We start from the raw sequence: 20,358 nt of genomic DNA on the forward strand, positions 1-20,358 counted from the left end.
AACTTTACATTTATTGGCATAGTGGCCTTCTTTGCCACATTTGTAGCATTTTCCCTTATGACTATTGTCTTTAGAATGGAATTTTCCAGAGGATTTTCTCTTTCATTTCCATCTTTTCTGTTTGGGGTTTTCATAAAATGGGTTTGGTTTGGCATACTTGCCTTGGTGATACTTGGAGTAGTTGGTCCGTGGCTTAGAGATCTTAGATCTATTGAAGGTAGTTGATCTCTTTTTAAGATTGGAGGGAGCTATGGGTGGTAACCCATATTGCTCACAAAAGGTTCCTAATTCATATTTGGCTATTGCCTTTTCAGATTGTGCTTGTCTAGATATCTTCATATCTATGCACATTTTTAGGCCTTCTTTTTGGATAGTACTTATGATATGTCCATAAGTAAGATCATTATATGGTATAATACCATCTTCGTTAATTAAGGTATTCCTTATTTTGTGTGCAAAAAGGTTTGGTAATCCATTTATAAATTTTTCTTTCCAAAATGGTTGATTACTATCATCTCTAAGCATAACTCTTGACATAAATACATCTTTATACCATCTAAAATCACTTAGGGTTGGACATCTTAAGTTGCTTAGTTGGTCATGGATTCTAGATGTAATGTTGGAAGGGATTCCTATAAAATGTTGTATGATTGTATAAAGTAAGGTATTGACTGCATCTGGGACACCACGTCCTAGATGTTCATCGAAGATAGGTATTCCTTCTTCATCTTGTTTTACTGCGTTTCTTATTAGATTTCTGGAGTCATCAGTGAGGTGTTTTTCCCACCAGGAATGAAGCATTCCCGTGAATCCAGAGACAAGGATATCAACAATTTGAGTCTGACCAAGGTCATGATTAGTGATATAGCTATTTGCTACCATGGAGATGTGTTGGAGTTTGTTTAATAACTCTTGTTCCGACAAACCATCTATATTCCATTCATAGAGTTTATCAGATGAGACAGTGAATTGGGATTGGAAATTCCTTTCTTCGAATTGAAGATCAGGAGGTGTTGGCCTGGGATACCAGTTCTTGGTTAAGGATGTAGGGTTAATCTTTTTAGTGTTAAGACGTTTTAATTCAAGACTCTGAAATGCTTGCTCCATTTGGATGATGGAATCAATACTTTCATCTTCTGAATCTGGAATTGAGGAAGGTGTTTCAGAATCATGTGGGTTATTAATCACACGAACTGATTTGTCCTTTTCTAGCTTATGAAGCATTTGTTCTATCTTAATAGATGTTGAAGTTTTTAAAGAGGGTGACTCTCTAAAACTAGTTAAAGGTATTTCTTTACTAGGCGGTTTATTTGACAAATTGTCAACCTTGGTTTCTATTTTATCCAACTGTTTTCCTATGATATGTAGGCTTTGGTTGGTAAAATTGTTTTGTTCAATAACAGGTTTGACACCTGCATCTTCCTTCGGAAGTTTGAACGGTGAGGCTGGGACCTGCGTATTCGCAGTACTAATAAGTATAGTTTCTTGTGGAGGGTGACTGGAGGAGACAACTGTCTTGTCTTCTTTAACCCAATTTTCTTTGGTGATTACCTTTACTTGGTTTTCAGTCTCATAATGTTTTTCTACGAAGTCGAAGAAAAAGATTTCAAGTCTATTGGTCTGCATGAAGTCTTTCCATGCCTTATGGATTTCTAATTTCTCTTCAGTAGTATATTTACTTCTGAAGATGTTTCGTCGAGGGACATTGTCTAAGGCTTCGATGTCTCTACAGAGTTTCTTACGATCATACTTAAAAGGTTCTTGTCTGGTTAAAACCAATAGTTGGTGATGAACTGGTTCTGCATCAAAATCAGAAGCAGTTGGGGATGTTTGTTCTTCCTTAGGAGGAATGGATGGGGTATGATAGGTAGGCTGGACTACTTGAGCGTTTGTCTCAAGTGATTGGAGTTTGAAATTTAAAAGGTCATTTATTAATTCTTGTTGGGTGACAGATGAGCCTGTATCTACTGATTTTAATTTCCTATTAGCTAGGGAATTGATTAATTCTTGGTCTCGACCTTGCCTATCGGTTGGCATAGATCCAGAGAAAGAATTCCTATTGGAAGTAAAGGATTTAAGTGATCGATTAGAATCACAGGATTTTCTAGCAGGACGATCAAAATTAATTTTAACCGTACCGTCAAAGTACTGTTCTACATTGTCTAAATTAACTAGACTATTTTGGATGGCTACTGGCCGACTCTCGTTTATCAGACACCAATCTGAAGGGAGATTGATTTCTGACCACCTAATGGTTCGAGGTATTTTAATATTGGCATTCTCTTGATCAATCTGGATCAAGAGAGTATATATATATATATATCACTAGACCGTAGCACTATATGATCCCATCATGTGGAGGAAAAAACTCAACTAGGGAATGTTCAAAATGTGGTTTAAATGACCATTGTAAACAAACTTTTAGGAATCCCGTTCCACGTATAACTCTTTTTAAATTGGGGTGTAATGAATAAATATTTCCTTTTATCATTTTATTGTTGCTTTTGATTGTACGTAAAATCCTTTAAATTTCAGACAATTAAAAGTGCATTACTTTTATTTCTTTACTCTGATAGTTCACTTTTATAAGATGCCTAGGTGTTTTTTTGGAACCCTGTGAGAAAGAAAGGTTTCCTTGATTATTTACTAAAATAAAATTGAGAAAAACGTTTGCTCTTTGTTTGGAAAAGAAAGAGAAAAAAAAACAGATAAATTTTTAGTTAGAGATTATAGCGCAAGAAGTCTTTAAGTCTAACAATTAGTTATTCATAAAAATTGAGGGTATTTGTGTCTATTTATGTGAGATTTTGAATATTTATGAATTTTTTTTTATAGAAACTGACATTTTTAAAATTAAAAATTAATTTTTTGCTATATTTGATAAATTATCATGCTTAAGTTAAAGATGAGTTGTGGGAGATTGAGATCGACTTGACCATCACAACCTCGCGAGGAGAGAATTAAAATGCCAACATTGCCAAAGTTTGTGGTGCTCAAGTCGAACTACAACAACAAATACTTACGTTTCAATACTATAGATGCAGATGAGAATCTGAAGCGAATCATGCCGGCTGCAAGGTATATTAATTTCACAGAAGAGGAAGCAGGGAGCGAACACACAAAATTTGAAGTGGAGAAGGCAAAGAGTATTGGGAATGAGGGACTAGTACACATTAGATGCTGCTACAACAATAAATACTGGGTGATGCCTGCTTGTGGTTATACTCAGATTGTTGCTGGTGCTGATGAACCAGAGGAAGACAAATCCAAGTTCTCATGTACCTTGTTCGAGCCTGTCTACGAAGATGATGATGGCCTCCCAGTTGATGATTCCAGAAGTGCTAATTCTATAGTACTCCGATTCCGCCATGCCCACAATGGAAAGTACTTGGCCTTGGTGCAAAACGATCCGAATGACAAATACTGGGGTTTCATGTACACGTATGGGGAATCTCCTAGCCAGAGGTTTATGGATGTGTTCATAGTCATTGACTGGGAATCGTTGGTGCTAGTCAAGATACTTCCCAAGCATGTGGCGTTTAAGGGTGCTAATGGTCACTACCTCGGTGCCCGCCTGATCGACCAATACCCAAGTTTGCTGCAGTTCGAATCCACTGACATTGAAGATCCATCGGCAGGAAACGAGGTCTTCACCAATGCTGATGGCACCGTTCGCATAAAGTCCGATTCCTCAGGAAAATTCTGGAGGCTCACCGAGGATGACTGGATATGCGCCGACTCAGATGACTCTACCAACGACGATTCCCACACATTGTTTTGGCCCATCAAAGTAGGCGACAGTGCCATTGCCCTCCGCAACATGCAGAACAAGAAGTTTTGCAAGAGATTTACCACTAGCACAATTACAAGCGGTCTTAATGCAAACGTCTCCACTATCGACAAAGAGGCATACTTGGAGGTGGAAGAGGTTTTTCCCTTAAGGAGAGATATCAGTAATATTACTCTCCATCTCGACCGTGCAAGGATTTACAACCAAAACGTTGTCAATTTAGCCATGGGTGAACTCGTTAACCATTCTAATGAATCTTACCCTATGGAATTGAAGTTTTCCTATATAGAAACTAGGAACAGTACTTGGAATTACTCCAGTGTCTCGTCGATTTTGAAGTTGTGCGGCCTCAAGAGCAGCACCCACACCGAAGTTCCAGTAATTGCAGATGATAAAAAGTTGACCATTGGATTTACTGGAGCAGTCCAATTTGGAGAAACTGAGACAGTCACAAGTAGTGTAAAGGATGCTTTTTATAAGTATGTTGTGCCAGCAATGACTAAGGTAATGGTGAGGTTTGTAGCAGCTGAGGCTTCATGCGATGTTCCCTTCTCTTACACCCAGCGCGACACTCGTACGAGTGGGGAAATAATTACCAGCAACATAGACGATGGAGTTTATAATGGTGTGAATACCTTTGATTTCAAGTTCGAGTCCACAGAAGAAAAGCTTTCATGATATTCCACTTACTGCAACAGAACTTTTTATTGTTCTTCGTCTATTTTTTTTGTGATTTTTATTTTGCATGTAGTTTGTTAATTTCCAATAAAATCAAGGAAATGACACAAATCAAGAAATAAGTCACGAAAAGAAGATTTATCTGAGCGATTTTGTATGTCACTTTAATTGCTTAGGTTTATTTTCAGTGCTGAAAATTTGGTGTCAATGTGGTCCTCATGAGTGTGGAATTAATATTGGTTCATAGCTTCCATTATCAACGATGTGTGTGTGTGTATTCGCACATTTTCACTATATATTGTAAGTAGAAGTGTGACCAACTAGACTTTGTTTCGTTTGTAATTTCATGTCAGAGTACCAATTTTGTTTATGTTCTTGATTTAATAGCTTCGTCCCTGCCAATTTTGCATAAATAACCAGAAGGAATGGATAAGGAGAGAACAGAGAATATAAATACAACAGATCTAAACCAGCCGCCCCTCGCCGAAAGTTCTATCCAAAATCCAAACGCGAAAATAAAAAGCCAAAGTATAAATTGTGCCAAAAGATTTGCTTCCTGAATACAATCGCGGGAAACAAATTACAGACAAAACCATAATGATAAAGTGTTGAGAATATCACGTTTAAGAATGGGAAAAACAAGAACAAATTCCGGAAATCAAAAAACAAATAACCAAGATAAATAACACCAAGAATTTACGTGGTTCAGCAATATGTGCCTACGTCGACGGGACAGCAACAACAATCTTTCACTATATCAATAATGAGTACAATCAATAATCTTGCCAAATCTCTAGAACTAGGACTTGACGAAAAACCTGAAAGAACAAGAACAAGAAATACACTATCTCTTTTCTTTTCTCTCGCACACTTTACAATATTCTCTCACTCAAATCCTTTGAGTGGTATACAATTTATTGTTTTGCTTCCCCTTTCTAAAACTAGTACAATAGCCCCTTTATATAGACATAATAAAAGTCTTCTTCAATAAGGATTATTAATCATAATTGGAAACTAGTTATAAAACCTACTCCAATTGGGAAACTAACTTCAATTGGGTAAACAACTCCAATTGGGAAAGCAACTCCAATTGGGAAAACAATTTAATCCTCTAAGACTATTAATTCCCAATAGACTTAGGACAACTAATCATGGGCTGGAAAAAACCCAACAATCTCCCCCTCCAGACCATGAGGAAGGTATACCATAATAGGATTGCTCCTCTTGACCAAACTCCCATTGATCGAACTTTTCATGACCAGACTCCCCCTGATCGAATTACCCATAACCAAGCTCTCCTTGATCGAACTACTCATTAACCAAGACCCTCTTGATTAGATTTCTCTTGACCAGGCTCCCCCTGATCGCAACACCCATCGTCATTGGCAAAGGCAGTTATAGACTTCTTTGCCAGAAAACATCGCTTATCTTCATCTTGGTCCAATCAGCATCATACATACTTGTTGGCTTGATCTTAACACCTTCAGTAAAGCATGTCCTCCTCTTGATTTCCACGTAACCCAGTTGGAGCGAGTGAGTTTCATCATAATTGAACCTTCCATTCTAAACGGATATCAGCCGAACCAGGCTCTGATACCACTTGTTGAGAATATCACGTTTAAGAATGGGAAAAACAAGAACAAATTCCGGAAATCGAAAAACAAATAACCAAGATAAATAACACCAAGAATTTACGTGGTTCAGCAATATGTGCCTACGTCAACGGGACAGCAACAACAATCTTTCATTATATCAATAATGAGTACAACCAATAATCTTGCCAAATCTCTAGAACTAGGACTTGACGAAAAACCTGAAAGAACAAGAACAAGAAATACACTATCTCTTTTCTTTTCTCTCGCACACACTTTACAATATTCTCTCACTCAAATCCCTTGAGTGGTATACAATTTATTGTTTTGCTCACCCCTTCTAAAACTAGTACAATAGCCCCTTTATATAGACATAATAAATGTCTTCTTGAATAAGGATTATTAATCTTAATTGGAAACTAGTTATAAAACCTACTCCAATTGGGAAACTAACTCCAATTGGGTAAACAACTCCAATTGGGAAAGCAACTCCAATTGGGAAAACAATTTAATCCTCTAAGACTATTAATTCCCAATAGACTTAGGACAACTAATCATAGGCTGGAAAAACCCAACATAAAGAAACTTGCTCGTCCCTTCAATACGCATTGTCCCTATGGAAAGTTTTTGTGTGGACAACATTTGGAGAGCAATTGTTAATATAGTGCATCCTCTAGTCCTTTTAACGAGTCATCAGTTTACCTATAAAAAAATAATATAAATAATTTCGAACAACCCTAACTGAGATGGAATTGAGATAACATACTAACAAATTAATAATTTATCAACTTATCGATTAATTAGTAACTTATTAATTTATTTAGGTATTTCTTTTTTTTTTAAATATTGTACATTGTATTTAGTTGCTTGGCTTGAGAGTTTGAGGCTTTGTTTATCTATTGTGCGTTCACGATGTCGAACCAAAATAGATAATTCCAGATTTGCAGAAAGATCAAATTACACAATGATTCTGACTTGGTAGCAACTAGCAAGTCTCTGGTGTTTGTACTTTAAAGAACACCACCTAGCTTTTGTACCAATTTTTTATTAAACTAAATGACTGTGATTTACACGTGGAGCACATGAAGTATGCATACTTTGGTGATGATATATATGTTTATTAAAATCAAATCATTCATAAGTGTGTGTTTCACCTTTCTCTCACTCAAAATGCTCTTTAATTATAAAGATTTTGAGTAAATTAATAGTAGAAAGTTGAAGTTCATCACAAAGTACTGCATTCTCAGAGCTGGATGGTGCATAAGGACGTCTGTGTTGTATTAACAATTTATGATAAAGCCTTTAGTCCTCTAGCATTATCACGCATCGTGAAGAAAAGCCAATCGATGAAGTTTCTTGTGACTTTTTGGGTCCCAGCTGTTGGATGCAGATTGCAAAGGTATGTGGCGTATGATTTATTTTGGTACATTAGGGTTTTGATTTGTTTCCTCGATCTATGGGATTATTTTATGATTAAGGGTCAGTTTGGAATTGTTGTGTTTTTTTATAAAATTGATTTTACTGTACTTTAAGAATAATCAACTGTAAAATAAAGCTAATGATGGTTGGCTAACTAAATTTTAAAAGTGTTGTGAGTATAAAAAACAACGTAAAAGCGTTTAGTAAAATTTAATGTAAGAGTGATATAATTGTATACAATAACAAATAGACATAATAGTAGGAGTCGGGGTGACGAAAGCAGTGGTGGTAGTGCTGGTGGTGGTGGCTGCGGTGAAGGTGTGGTGTGATGCTAATAGTGGGATGTGTTGGTTGGGGGTGGAGAGGTAACAATGGTGGTAGGGCGGTGGTAGCACTGGTAGTGGCGGCAATGATGGTGGTAATGGCAGTTGTGGTTATGGTGGCAATGATGGCGGTTGTGGTAATGGTGCATGGTGGTGGTGGTGACGATGACAGCATCAATGGTGGTGGTGGTGGTGGCGATGACAGCATCAGTGGTGGTAGTGGTGGTGGCAAGAATGGTAGCAATGGAGGTAATGATGGTGGTGACAATGGTGGTAGTAGTGACAGTGGTGGAGGTTGTGGTTATGGCGGTGGTGGTGGCAAATATGGTGGTTGTAATGGCAGTGATGGTATAAGGTTAGTATTTGTAGTGGTCGGTATTAGCATTTACTTTTTCTCTAAAGAATAAAATATATGTGTGGAAAGCTAAATAATGTCACTTAAAAAATTAATGAAGGTATACAACAATTGAAAATATTTATTAAAGACCTAACTCTGCTTTTTATTAAAGCAGCTTTTAAAAGCAACCTACGTGCTGCTTTTAAAAGCTGTTGTCTTAGAATACCCCGTATTTAAAAAAATGGTTATATATGTATGTGTGTCTGTGTGTGTATGTGGGTAATTATTTTTTTACGTAATGATTTTTATTAGATTTATTTTATGCAAGAACTTACTTGCAATATGTAAAATAGTTTCAATGTAAAATCCTTTTTGCTACAAATTATTTCAAAAACTAGCTACTATTATTTTATGTTCATATGTAATAAGAGATATTTTAGTTTGAATTGGAGAAGGAGATATTGATGAGTTTGGCTTGATATTTTTACCAAATAAGAGTGAGTTGGCAAGTTTGTAATCATTAGGCATCTAAGAGTTAAATGTTTGGTGATGATTCATCCCCTGCAAAATTGGAGAGGTGGGATTCATAATCCTTAGACTTTGAACGTGGCCTTGAGTATTTGTCCACATGCATGGGAATGATTGTTTCCACTTACAAGATGTCCAAGTGTTGCAACACAAAGTGAAACATGTCCTTAAGGCTTAATGGAGGATTCCATTTCTTCATCCATAAAAGTAGAGGGAGGAGGGAAACTGGGGAAGAATCAACACATACTCAACACACGGGGAAAAAGAAACAAAACCTCCTCTTCTTCATTGACCACTCTCCCCACCATCCTTTTCTTTTACCTTATGTTAGACCATCGTCATTGTTTTTTTTTTTTTTTTTTTTTTTTTTTTGTAAATCTCTCTTACATAGTGAAAACATTAATGCATATGCAACCCTAGTGGATGTAGCCAAATTGGTGAACCACTTAAATCTCCATGTTCCTTTGTCTAATTGCAATAAATTTGAGTTGAGCAAACCATTTAAACACTAAGTTATTAAAAGAAACATAATGGAAAAGGAGGATCGACAAAATGAAGAAATGGTAATATATTGCTTATCATTTACATTAAAGATTATTATTTTGTTAATATTATGATTATATTACTCTTGTTACTAATCAATTTGATTTATGTTGAAGCTTACAGGCTTGTTAAAGAAAATGTGAGTATTGATATCTATGTGAACATGACATATACATAAACATTCATGCAAAAAAACAATAAATAAATAAAAAAAAAGAGTTGTGTTGAGTTTGTAAAGTATTTGCGTTGTGAGGATATTCAAGGGCTGAAGTTTGCCTGGAATATAAAATAATGAACCTTGTATATGTCAGACATAGGATGCAGGGCTTGAGTATACAAATTGGTTGATTATAAAATAATGAAATCTTGTATATGTCAGGTGTCGGGGGAAGGGCTTGAATATACAATTGGGCGTTGGGGGAAGTGTCTGTTTAATAAAGTGGAAATTGAGAGTTTAATTACAAAAATGAGGTTAAGGGATGAACATGGAGTTAACTCATATTCTAACGTATTCGGAGCCAAGTGGTATAAACATGGTATGAGACGTGCAGGCTTGGGTGCCTTAAGTATGTGTTGACGGGATTAGAAGGGAGTGAGTACATCCATGCATCTCCCTAGTGTGTGTGTGTGTGTGTAAATATATATTTCATGCATTTGAAAGAATTGTTACAATATAATTATTATTTTGTTGGTAGTTTTTGTTGTGAATTAATTTGTGTACTATTCTATTTCCGCTGCGTATTCGATAATTTTTTATGAAAGATTTTGTTAACGTATGGTGTAATCGTTATAATTTTTTTTTTTCACCATATCTTGGTTGTAGAATTTATTTCTATAGCTAAGATATGACTCATGTTGATGCACAAAACCGGAGGTCTTGGCACAACATAAATCCGACTGTAAATCTGCATGAAATGTAAATAACATAAGATGTATCGTGGTTCAGCCCAAGGTTTGGGCTATGTCCACATTGATATTGTATTTCTGAGGGGAGAGAGAGAGCCTCTGTATTGAATCTGAGAGGCTTTGAGAGTGAGAGCTTGAGGGGGTGAGGAGCCTTAGGAATTGGCCTCCCCCAATTATGAGGGCGAGGGGTCCTTTTATAGAATAAGGACTCATCACTTATTACATATTTGCCCTTTCCTTTATTACATAATTACATTTAAGTCCCCCGAGTATTTATACGAGGTCTAAATACGAGACCCTAAATATGGTATAAACTGTAGTCCCCAAGTCTTCAGTCAAGAGAGTCTTTTGGCTAGAGACTTGAAATTCAGTCCATGTGTGGGTCGAAGTAACTAGATGTTGTCTTGAACTGATGCTCGATATGAGGCGGTGTTCAATCTGAAATGATGCTCAACTAGAAGTAGCACACTTTGCGAGGCTGCTCGGCTCGTGGCTTATGTTGTCTTGGTTGGCACGGTTTGTGGCATTTGAAGGTGAATGAGTCCCTTTTATAGAATAAGGGCTCACTTCTCAATACATGGATGATGGGCTAGAGTTGATGCTCTCTAGTGATGGTAAGGGAGTCCCTTTTATAGAATAAGGGCTCACTCCTCAATACATAAATGATTGGTTAGGAGTGATGCTTGCGGCGAGGCAGTTCCTCAACTGGCGGCGATGCTCTCTAACGAAGGTGAGGGAGTCTCTTTTATAAAATAAGGGCTCGCTCCTCAATACATAAGTGATGGGCTAAGTCCCCCAAGTATTTTTCATGAGTGTTCTCTAATGAAAGTGAGGGAGTCCCTTTTATAGAATAAGGGCTCGCTCCTCAGTACATAGATAATGGGCTAAGTCCCCCAATTATTTTTCATGAGTGCTCTCTAATGAAAGTGAGGGAGTCGCTATTATAGAATAAGGGCTCGCTCCTCAGTACATAGATAATGGGCTAAGTCCCCCAAGTATTTTCATGAGGCTTAGTTGAGGCCCACTATATGGTACATAATGTAGTCCCCCAAGTCTTCGGTCAATAGACTCTGTTGGCTGGAGACTTTAAATTGAATCCATGTATGGGCTGAAGTGGCGGTTGTTTGGAGGCGGTATTTGTATACCTTGCACTGAAGCTTTGTAAGTAAAGCTTTGTAAGTAAAGCTTTGCAAGTGAAGCTTTGAAGCTGGAGCTCTGTAAATGAAGCTTTTGAAGCTAGAGATTTTGTAAATGAAGCTTTTAAAGCTAGAGCTTTCGTAAATGAAGCTTTTGAAGCTGATTGACATGAGTGATGCTTATGAATGTTTATGTTGATTGACATGAGTGATGCTCATGGATGTTGACATGAGTGATGCTCATGAATATTTATGTATAATTGACATGAGTAATGCTCATGAATGTTTATGTATGATTGACATGAGTAGTGCTCATGTATAATTTCGAAGTACTGGACGTACTTTTGATCACCTGGTTGGTGACATGAATGAGAGTACAGGTTGTACATTTCATCACCTGGTTGGTGGCATGAATGGCTAGTTGCCAAATGATATTAGAGTACGGGTTGTACATTTCATCACCTGGTTGGTGGTAATAACGGCAGGTTGCCGAATAATTGTGGAGTACTGGGCGTACTTTTGATCACCTGGTTAGAGCTATTTTGGGTTTATGGGTCTTCGCCCTCTACATAACATTCCAGCCCATTTATTTAAGGCTTTGCCCTTTTTCTTAATTTTTTTTTAATTTTTATTTTTTTTACCCTCTGATGGGGTTTATACAGATGTCTCTGAAAGATAAGAAAAATAAATTACATCATACAAAAACCAAAAAAGTAAATCACATCATTCTGGTGGGGTGTTTATTCCTTACTTTTGCTTTCTCTTTTGCTTTCTTCTTTTGTTTTTGCTTTTGTTTTCTACTTTGCTTTTGCTTTCGTTTTTCTCAGTTCACTTGATTCCTTTTCTTTCTACTTTTCTCTCTGTTTTCTTTTCTTTTCTCTTTTCTTTTCTGCTTTGCTTTTGATCTCCCCGCTCATTCTTTGTCCACCCATGTTCTATGGCCTTGGAGACCATATGGCTTTAAGCTTTTAATTGCCACTGTAATCCTTGACCCGTGTTTTGCTAGAGAAAAGATTGCCCTGAGCAGTTGTACTGAGACTCTTCGAACCCCGCCAAACAAATTTAAAGTTTTCTCGATTTTGCGCTTAGCCCTGTCCTAGTAATTTATTCACCCGAAGAAAAGTGAGTCAAATCCAACTTCTGCTCCCAACAAGTAAGCCTGGACAATGCTCTAATTGACCCGAGGTGACTAGCTGCTTGACTATACTTTGGACAGAGTCACTCTGACCTCTCCACCACCGCTGGAAGAATGCATGTTCGACATAAATGAATTTGCGATTCTTGTCAGCCAGCAAAGCAGGAACCAAAGAATCCATCACATTTTACACGCAAGCTCCCTGGATGGAATTGTTGGAGCCAACATAATACTGATCAACGGTCTTTAATCAGCCAACGTCGTCGTGGGTGTGAGGGACGAAATAGAATCTGCTTCTGAGTGCGATTCTTGAAGATGCTTCAGAGCCACTTCTGCCTCAGCTCGCGTTTGCTTTTCTTCCAGAAGCTCCACATTCAACGATTCAATCATTTGACGCAGCTGTTTCACCTCATCCGATTCGCTGCCTTCTTTCTCGCTCGGCTCCGGCGATTGAGAATCCTGAAATCCTTCGAACTGAGACTTCAGGATTTTGTTCTGCAATTTGAGCTCCATGACCATCTAGACGAGTTGATCGTGAGTGTCGGCCACGTCCGAGCTGCTATTCTCCTGCACGAGATCTCCATTGCTGTCGCTTTGCGCTTCATCAGTTTCAAATCTGAATTCAAATTCTCTTCCATTTGGTCTTCGACCTCCGACATCAACATTGTTAAACGCTCCGTTTTAATCATTTTGGTGGTCGAAGAATTGGAGATCTCTCGGAGCAGGGCGGAGAGCAGAACTGGAGATCTCTCGGCGCATGCCAGTTTTGCTAAGTTGCTATGGCTTCTAGGATTGAGCCAATTGTCATGGACAGAGAAGGATATGAGCAGAGCCAGGGACTGAGGAAGCCTACACTCTCTGCCATGATTAAGTGTTTTGGGTTGTGAGAAGAATGGAGGGGAAGGGGAGAGGATAGAAAGCAAATGGCAGGAGTGAAGGTTTTGGGTTCTGGGGAACAGCGAGATAGGCGTTTGAGGAGGAGCAGGGAATATGGAGTCTATGCTATTCTTAGAGAGAGAGAAAGATCTGAGGAGTGTTTAAGGGATGAGTTTTAGAGCTCAGTGAATGTTTTTTTCTAGAAAAATCCAGTGAGGTTTGTGGGTTTTTGCAGATTCACAGTAGATGTGAAAAAATGAAAGAGAACCGACATAACTTTTCATATCGTTTCCCACAGACGGCGTCAAATGTTGATGCACAAAACCAGAAGTCTTGGAACAACGTAAATCCGACCGTGAATCTGCATGTAATGTAAATAACACAAGATGTATCGTGGTTCACCCTAAGGTTTGGGCTACGTCCACACTGAGATTGTATTTATCTGAGAGGTGAGGGAGAGAACCTCTGTAATATGAGAGAGGATGTAAGAGGGTTTCAGACCTAAGAGTTGGCCTCCTCTAATTGTGAGGGTGAGGGGTCCTTTTATAGAATAAGGACTCCTCACTTATTACATATTTGCCCATTTCTTTATCACATAATTACATTTAAGTCCCTTAAGTATTTGTACGAGATCTAAATACGAGGCCCTAAATATGGTATAAACAACTCACATCCTAGCTCGTGAATAGTCTTTATTCGCGGGTCGGGCGTGACAAAATGGTATCAGAGCTTAGGGATTAGATACTCTAAACTTGTGATGATTACTATGTTTGTCAAATTAGCTTAAATTTTATAATTTATGATTTTGGACTAATTACGTTTTGATTTTTATATAGAGAAAGTGGCATTGGAGTCATTAGATTAATGAATGAACGAGTAGTTTTTGTTATCTAGATTATGGGTCTGGGCTTGTATTAATATGCTACTAGGACAATGAACTGATGATAATTTTAGGTTACTAAGAGGAGGGTCAGAGCCCAGATAGTAACGACAGAAATATATATGTGTATGTGTTTCTTTTGGAATTTGAGTTTTGTTTAAGAAAAAGTTGAGTTTTTCAATGAAGTTCTTATATTTCAGCATGCTTAATTGTTTGATGCTTTTATAAAACTAGTATTGTTGCAATTTATTCGAAGCAATATTTTATTTTTAGTGAATTCATATATAATTTTGATGGTGAAGCGAATTCGGATGTAATTCATTTCTACTCACAAAGGAAAAAGAAAGAAAAAGGGCATTGCGAAGTGAAATTCTCATTCCTACATAGTTTTGGACTATGTGATGAGTTATAAAATTCTAAAAGATGTGTGATGAGAATATAGGTGATTGGTGAGTTACATTTCCGATTTGTATAACCATCAATTTTCCTACACTGATTTCATTATTAAGTGATTTTCAATTTAAAGACTAATTTCGTTTTCCTATCAAGTTCATTATAGAGGTGTTATGCTAGAGTTGGAATGCCTAAATTGGAGAATTGTAATCCACTTGAAATGGAAGGGTAGTCGGCAACCACTCTAACTAACTACTTTACTAATGTTTTTGTTATATATTTAACTATGTTTTTTAGATTTGTTTATCTTACTTATACAAGGATTAATGTAATACCCTGAAAAAATTTAAGATATATGATTATGTGGAAATTTTTATCGGAAAGTGAAATGACAAAAATGCCCCTCTTTGATTAAACGTAATTTTATGAGGATGTATTTTATTCTTATAAGCTTTGACGTATTTCTTGGCATATTTGGATAGAGCTTGATCCCACGAGCGCGAGGTGAAAACCGTTTGTGAAACGAAGTTAAAACGAATAAATTAGAAACGAACGAAGGTAGGGGCAAAATGGTTATTTGCCTTGAATCTGGAAGGCTCCAGATTTGCTGGAGCAGTTGTGTGAGTGCCACGTGTCATATTGTGATGGGAGAGGAAAGAAAGAAAATGAGAGAAATGAGGGTTGTAGCCCAATTAGGAAAAAGAGGAGGCAAGAAGAAAAAAAAAACAAAAGAAAGAAAGAAAGAAAGAAAGAAAATGAGGAACAAGCTGAACCCGGGTCCCTTTCAACCCGCCGACCCGACCCAGCTGTAACTCCTGATTTCGGCCACCGTAAATGACGAGGCCAGTGCTATATTAATCCTTATGTAAATCTCCATCGATCCCTCTCCCATTTTCACCCTAAAATAAACGAAATGAGGTTCGATTTCACAAGGAACCTTATGGTGGGTGCGACTGGTTTAGGTGGAGATTCACCAAATCTGAAGCTAACTCAGGCAGCCATCACCACTAATACACTTCCCTCAACCTCAGGAACAAAGCCCATGCATTGGGTGGGGCGTTAGAGTTCGTTTTGATGTCGAATTGAAACCACCAAATTCTAGGGTTCTGCACGGATAGAGGCTAATTTCAGGTGTTTACACGTCGAATTGGACTTCAGCCCAGGTATGAAAGTTGTTCCTCTCATTGAACTCTATAACCCTGTAAAATTTGGTAATTCTTAGAGTTCGTCAGAATTTAGAGTTTCCGTTCGCCGGAAACCGCCAGCCCTGCGCGTGGACAATGAGCCGGCACTGCCTTTCTAAGCTAAATTCGATATTCTGAATCTATATTTGATATGAAATTGGTATGAATCGCTTGTTTGAATTTAGTTAGTGATTGTTAGTCACTTGAATGATTTTGGAAATGAGTTAGAAATTGAATTTGTAAACTACGAATGGCTTGATCTCTTCGTAGGATACTTAGGCAGTCTAACGCGAAGGTTAGATGCAGCCATAACATAACCAAATTTATTATTGTACTTGATTTCTTTAAGGAAAGAAATTTATTATGGTTAATAGCATAGAGATTAACCATGACTTTATTTTGGCCTATCACCGAATTTAGCTTCCAAATAAAAATTTCGGATCGTTACAATTAAGGTCTTACAAATCTCGAGGATGAGATTTATTTTAAGGAGGGTAGAATGCAATACCCCCTTTTTTTAAAAATGGTTATATATATATATATATATATATATATATATATATATATGTGTGTGTGTGTCAGTGTGTGTGTGTGTGTGTGTGTGTGTGTGTGTGTATGTGTGTGTGTATGTGTGTGTGTGTGTGTGGGTAATTATTTTTTTACATAATGATTTTATTATATTTATTTTATGCAAGAACCTACTTGCAATATGTAAAATAGTTTCAATGTAAAATCCTTTTTGCTACAAATTATTTCAAAAACTAGCTAGTATTATTTTATGTTCATATGTAATTAGAGATATTTTTAGTTTGAATTGGAGAATGAGATTATGATGAGTTTGGCTTGATGTTTTTACCAAATAAGAGTGAGTTAGCAAGTTTGTAATCATTAGGAATCTAAGAGTTAAATGTTTGGTAATGATTCATCCCCTCCAAAATTGAAGAGGTGGGATTCATAATCCTTAGACTTTGAACGTGGCTTTTGAGTATTTGTCCACATGCATGGGAATCATTGCTTCCAATTACAAAATGTCCAAGTGTTGCAACACTAAGTGAAACGTGTCCTTAAGGCTTAATGGGGGATTCCATCTCTTCATCCATAAAAGCAGAGAGAGGAGGGAAACGGGGGAAGAATCAACACACACCACCAACAACAACACACGGGGAAAAAGAAACAAAACATCCTCTTCTTCATAGACCACTATCCCCACCATCCTTTTCTTTTACCTTATGTAAAGGCTATAGGGCATCTTCATTGTATTTTTTTTTTTTTTTTTTTTTTGTAAATCTCTCTTACATAGTGAAAACATTAATGCATATGCAACCCTAGTGGACGTAGCCAAATTGGTGGACCACTTAAATCTCTGTGTTCCTTTGTCTAATTGCAATAAATTTGAGTTGAGCAAACCATTTAAACACTGAGTTATTAAATAGAAACATAATGGAAAAGGAGGATTGACAAAATGAAGAAATGGTAACATATTGCTTATCATTTACATTAAAGATTATTATTTTGTTAATATTATGATTATATTACTCTTGTTACTAATCAATTTGATTTATGTTGACGCTAACATGCTTGTTAAAGAAAATGTGAGTATTGATATCTATGTGAACATGACATATACATAAACATTCATGCAAAAAATAAAAAATAAAAAATAAAAAAGAGTTGTGTTGAGTTTGTAAAGTGTTTGCGTTGTGAGGATATTCAAGGGTTGAAGTTTGCCTTGAATATAAAATATTGAACCTTGAATATCTCAGGCGTATGGTGCAGGGCTTGAGTATTCAAATTGGTTGATTATAAAATAATGAAATATTGTATATGTCAGGCGTCGGGTGAAGGGCTTGAATATACAATTAGGCGTCGAGGGAAGTGCCTATTCAATAAAGTGGAAATTGAGAGTTTAATTACAAAAATTAGACTAAGGGATGAATGGGAGTTAACTCAGATTCTAAGGTATTCGGCTGGCCAAGTGGTATAAGCATGATATGGGACGTGCATGCTTGGGTGCCTTAGGTATATGTTGACGAGATTAGAAAGGAGTGAGTACATCCATGCATCTCCTTAGTGTGTGTCTATATAGATATCATGCATTCGAAAGAATTGTTACAATATAATTATTATTTTGTTAGTAGCTTTTGTTATGAATTAATTTGTGTACTATTCTATTTCCGCTACGTATTCAATAAATTTTTATGAAAGATTTTTGTTCGGGCGAAGATTTCTCTGGATAGGGCTTATTGGCTCTCAACACTGCTCCCCAAGGGATTAGCACTTTGGATGTGTAGTCAGGCTCTTGTTTGCTGATGTGCTACAATAAAAGGATAAAGTTAGTTTTGAAAGGTGCCTTTGTGGGGCCTTAGGTGTAGGCCTTGAGGCTCACAATCAAAACTAACCAAGTGCTAGGCGTGCCACTGCTATCTCGGTATAGTAGATGTAGAACAAGATTGTGTTTAGTCAATTACTTGCGCCTCAAGTTACTCGGACTTCTTGTTATCAAAGGATTGTTGTGGATAAGTTAAGTCCACTTTAAGTTCTTTTTCTTGCCTTGCGAACAAGGACTTTTAGTTCATAGTCTTGTATGTTCGAATAAAGGGAGTCCAGATCCCCTTAAGTCATTTACTTGGTTTTTGATTGATATTAATGATAGCATGTCCCTTAAACTAACCAAATCTGGATGCAAATAGAACTCTTATAATTGGAAAATTGATGGGAATGACTTGAATACATGCTGGAGAAGACATTAAGCAGTAGATCTATTAACTTATAAAACAAACAAAGAGCTTTGAGCAAAATTTCACCTTGTCGGGTAAGGTTGAACTTCTTGCAATCACTTCTCTTTTGAGTTCACAGGGTTTATTCGCTAAAAAGTGATGGACGGTAGGCAAGTTTACACAAGGGAATCAATACTACGCCACTAGGGGTGATAGCAGGGCTTTAAACTAGACAAAAATGGCTTTTGTAGGGAATGGTCCTCAAAAGGATTGAAATCTAGGCTAATTACAGCTTTTGGATGCAAATATAGCTTGAGAACAGAGTTTGTATGTTTGTTTGTTTGATTGGTTGAGTGTCTTTGTCTCTCGGGCCTCTTCCTCATTTTATAGGCAGATTAGCCCGACTGCATTGACTTTGTTTTTGCCCAAAAGCACTTAAAGGGTATTGAATCATCAGCCTTTTATTTGTGTTGTCACTGAAATGTGCTTTTTGGCTGATTGTGAGTTAGACCCCATCACTTAACATTTTAAATCATAGGCACATGGCCTATGCATTAATGGAAAGGCACCAACTTGTCTTTAGGCTTGATGCTGGGCTTCGGGCAAGTCTTATTTTATTCAACATCTTTGGGCTTCCACATACTTGCAGCCCAAGGCTCAAATATTAACCCAAATAGTGCCCCATTCAATCATTTTTTAGCCTGCAAACTGAGGCATAAATAATGATTGAATAGTCGTCGCACGTTTTTGCTCAGAACTTACGCCATTTAAAGCAACCGTTGGTTATCTAAAACTTTTGCACTAACCCATGAACTCCACCATTAATTGGCTACTTACTATATAATCTTTCCCTAAACCCCTCAACAGAATACCATAGCCATTCCAAGCCTTTGAATTCCTAGAATTTCCCAAAATTCTTAGAACCTTCATAATTTCCAGAAAATCCTCTTTGCTTTCTCAGTCTCCTTCAACTTTGCTCAATGGCAACTAAAGCTGCATGAACCCAATCTCTCTACGAGACTGACGAGGGAATTTCCACCATGTGTCGTCTTCTCAATGGCTTTCATCGCTCTCGGGTAAGCCTGCACACTGAACTCTTCTTCAATGAGGGATGAGTGCATTCCTTGGGACCTACATGGGCTTTTTTAGGTCTGAATTATTGTTAAAAACAATATGCCCAAGGAGAAATCAATTTTTATAATATCCTCAGAAAGGTGCACTGCTTCCAGCTTCTATTTCAAGACTTCTATTGCATTGAGGAGTAGCCGGGCAGTTTTAATCGCACCAATAGATTCCTTTTGTGAATATAAAGCTATCTTCCCTTGCACAGGTATCCATAAGCCCAGACTTCCCCATAGCTTCTGCTTTCTTGATTACTTCATCATCGTAGGTGTATGCTTCGGGATCAACTACCACAACAATGTCGAAGACTTTGGTAGGACTTGTGGAAGAATGCTCTTCTATAAAGCAAGGATTACAGAGGTGTCTTCTGCGATTAAGAGGTTGGAGGAATAACCGTTAGTACGAAACAACCTTACTAGAAGATTGAAGCAGTCAAGGAAGTAAATGTTGAAGTTGAAGATGCTGAAGCTCAGTTAGCCATCCTAGGATAGCTATTTTAACCAAGGATGTAAAACTATTGCTGACTATTATGTAACTTCAACATTTAATGAAATGAAAATGACTTCTTCAATCCATTTGATCTTGCATTTCCTCTCTAAAACTTAACTACAATGGGCAAATAAGCTGACTTTAGACCACTCGCAACGTTTATACTTCTTCAATGTAGCAATCTCTAACATCCCACAATGTTGGGTGATATTTCTTCAAAAAACTTAGCATTAACTGGATACCTCTGTAAGCTTCCTTCCAAATCTACCAAGTAATATCCCCCTTTGTCTAGTACTTGGTTGATAATGAA

General features: G+C 37.2%; 2 protein-coding genes across 2 annotated transcripts; both read left to right on the plus strand.

Annotated features, from left to right (window-relative positions):
• The first annotated feature begins 2,965 nt into the window (after positions 1-2,965).
• On the plus strand, positions 2,966-4,468 carry LOC103423943 (uncharacterized). The gene has a single exon (XM_008362016.3). The coding sequence runs from the start codon at positions 2,966-2,968 to the stop codon at positions 4,466-4,468; it is 1,503 nt and encodes a 500-aa protein (XP_008360238.3).
• Positions 4,469-7,888: 3,420 nt separating this feature from the next.
• Positions 7,889-8,321, plus strand: LOC139197775 (trihydrophobin-like). The gene is made up of 2 exons (XM_070825738.1): positions 7,889-8,157; positions 8,315-8,321. The coding sequence occupies exons 1-2, from the start codon at positions 7,889-7,891 to the stop codon at positions 8,319-8,321; spliced, it is 276 nt and encodes a 91-aa protein (XP_070681839.1).
• Positions 8,322-20,358: the final 12,037 nt, after the last annotated feature.

Source organism: Malus domestica, chromosome 07 (genome assembly GCF_042453785.1).
Source record: "Malus domestica chromosome 07, GDT2T_hap1".
NCBI lineage: Eukaryota > Viridiplantae > Streptophyta > Magnoliopsida > Rosales > Rosaceae > Malus > Malus domestica.

What these genes read in the sequence shown, in the direction of transcription:
- LOC103423943 (XM_008362016.3), top strand. Translation starts at nt 2,966, where the DNA reads ATGCCAACATTGCCAAAGTTTGTGGTGCTCAAGTCGAACTACAACAAC.
- LOC139197775 (XM_070825738.1), top strand. Translation starts at nt 7,889, where the DNA reads ATGATGGTGGTAATGGCAGTTGTGGTTATGGTGGCAATGATGGCGGTT.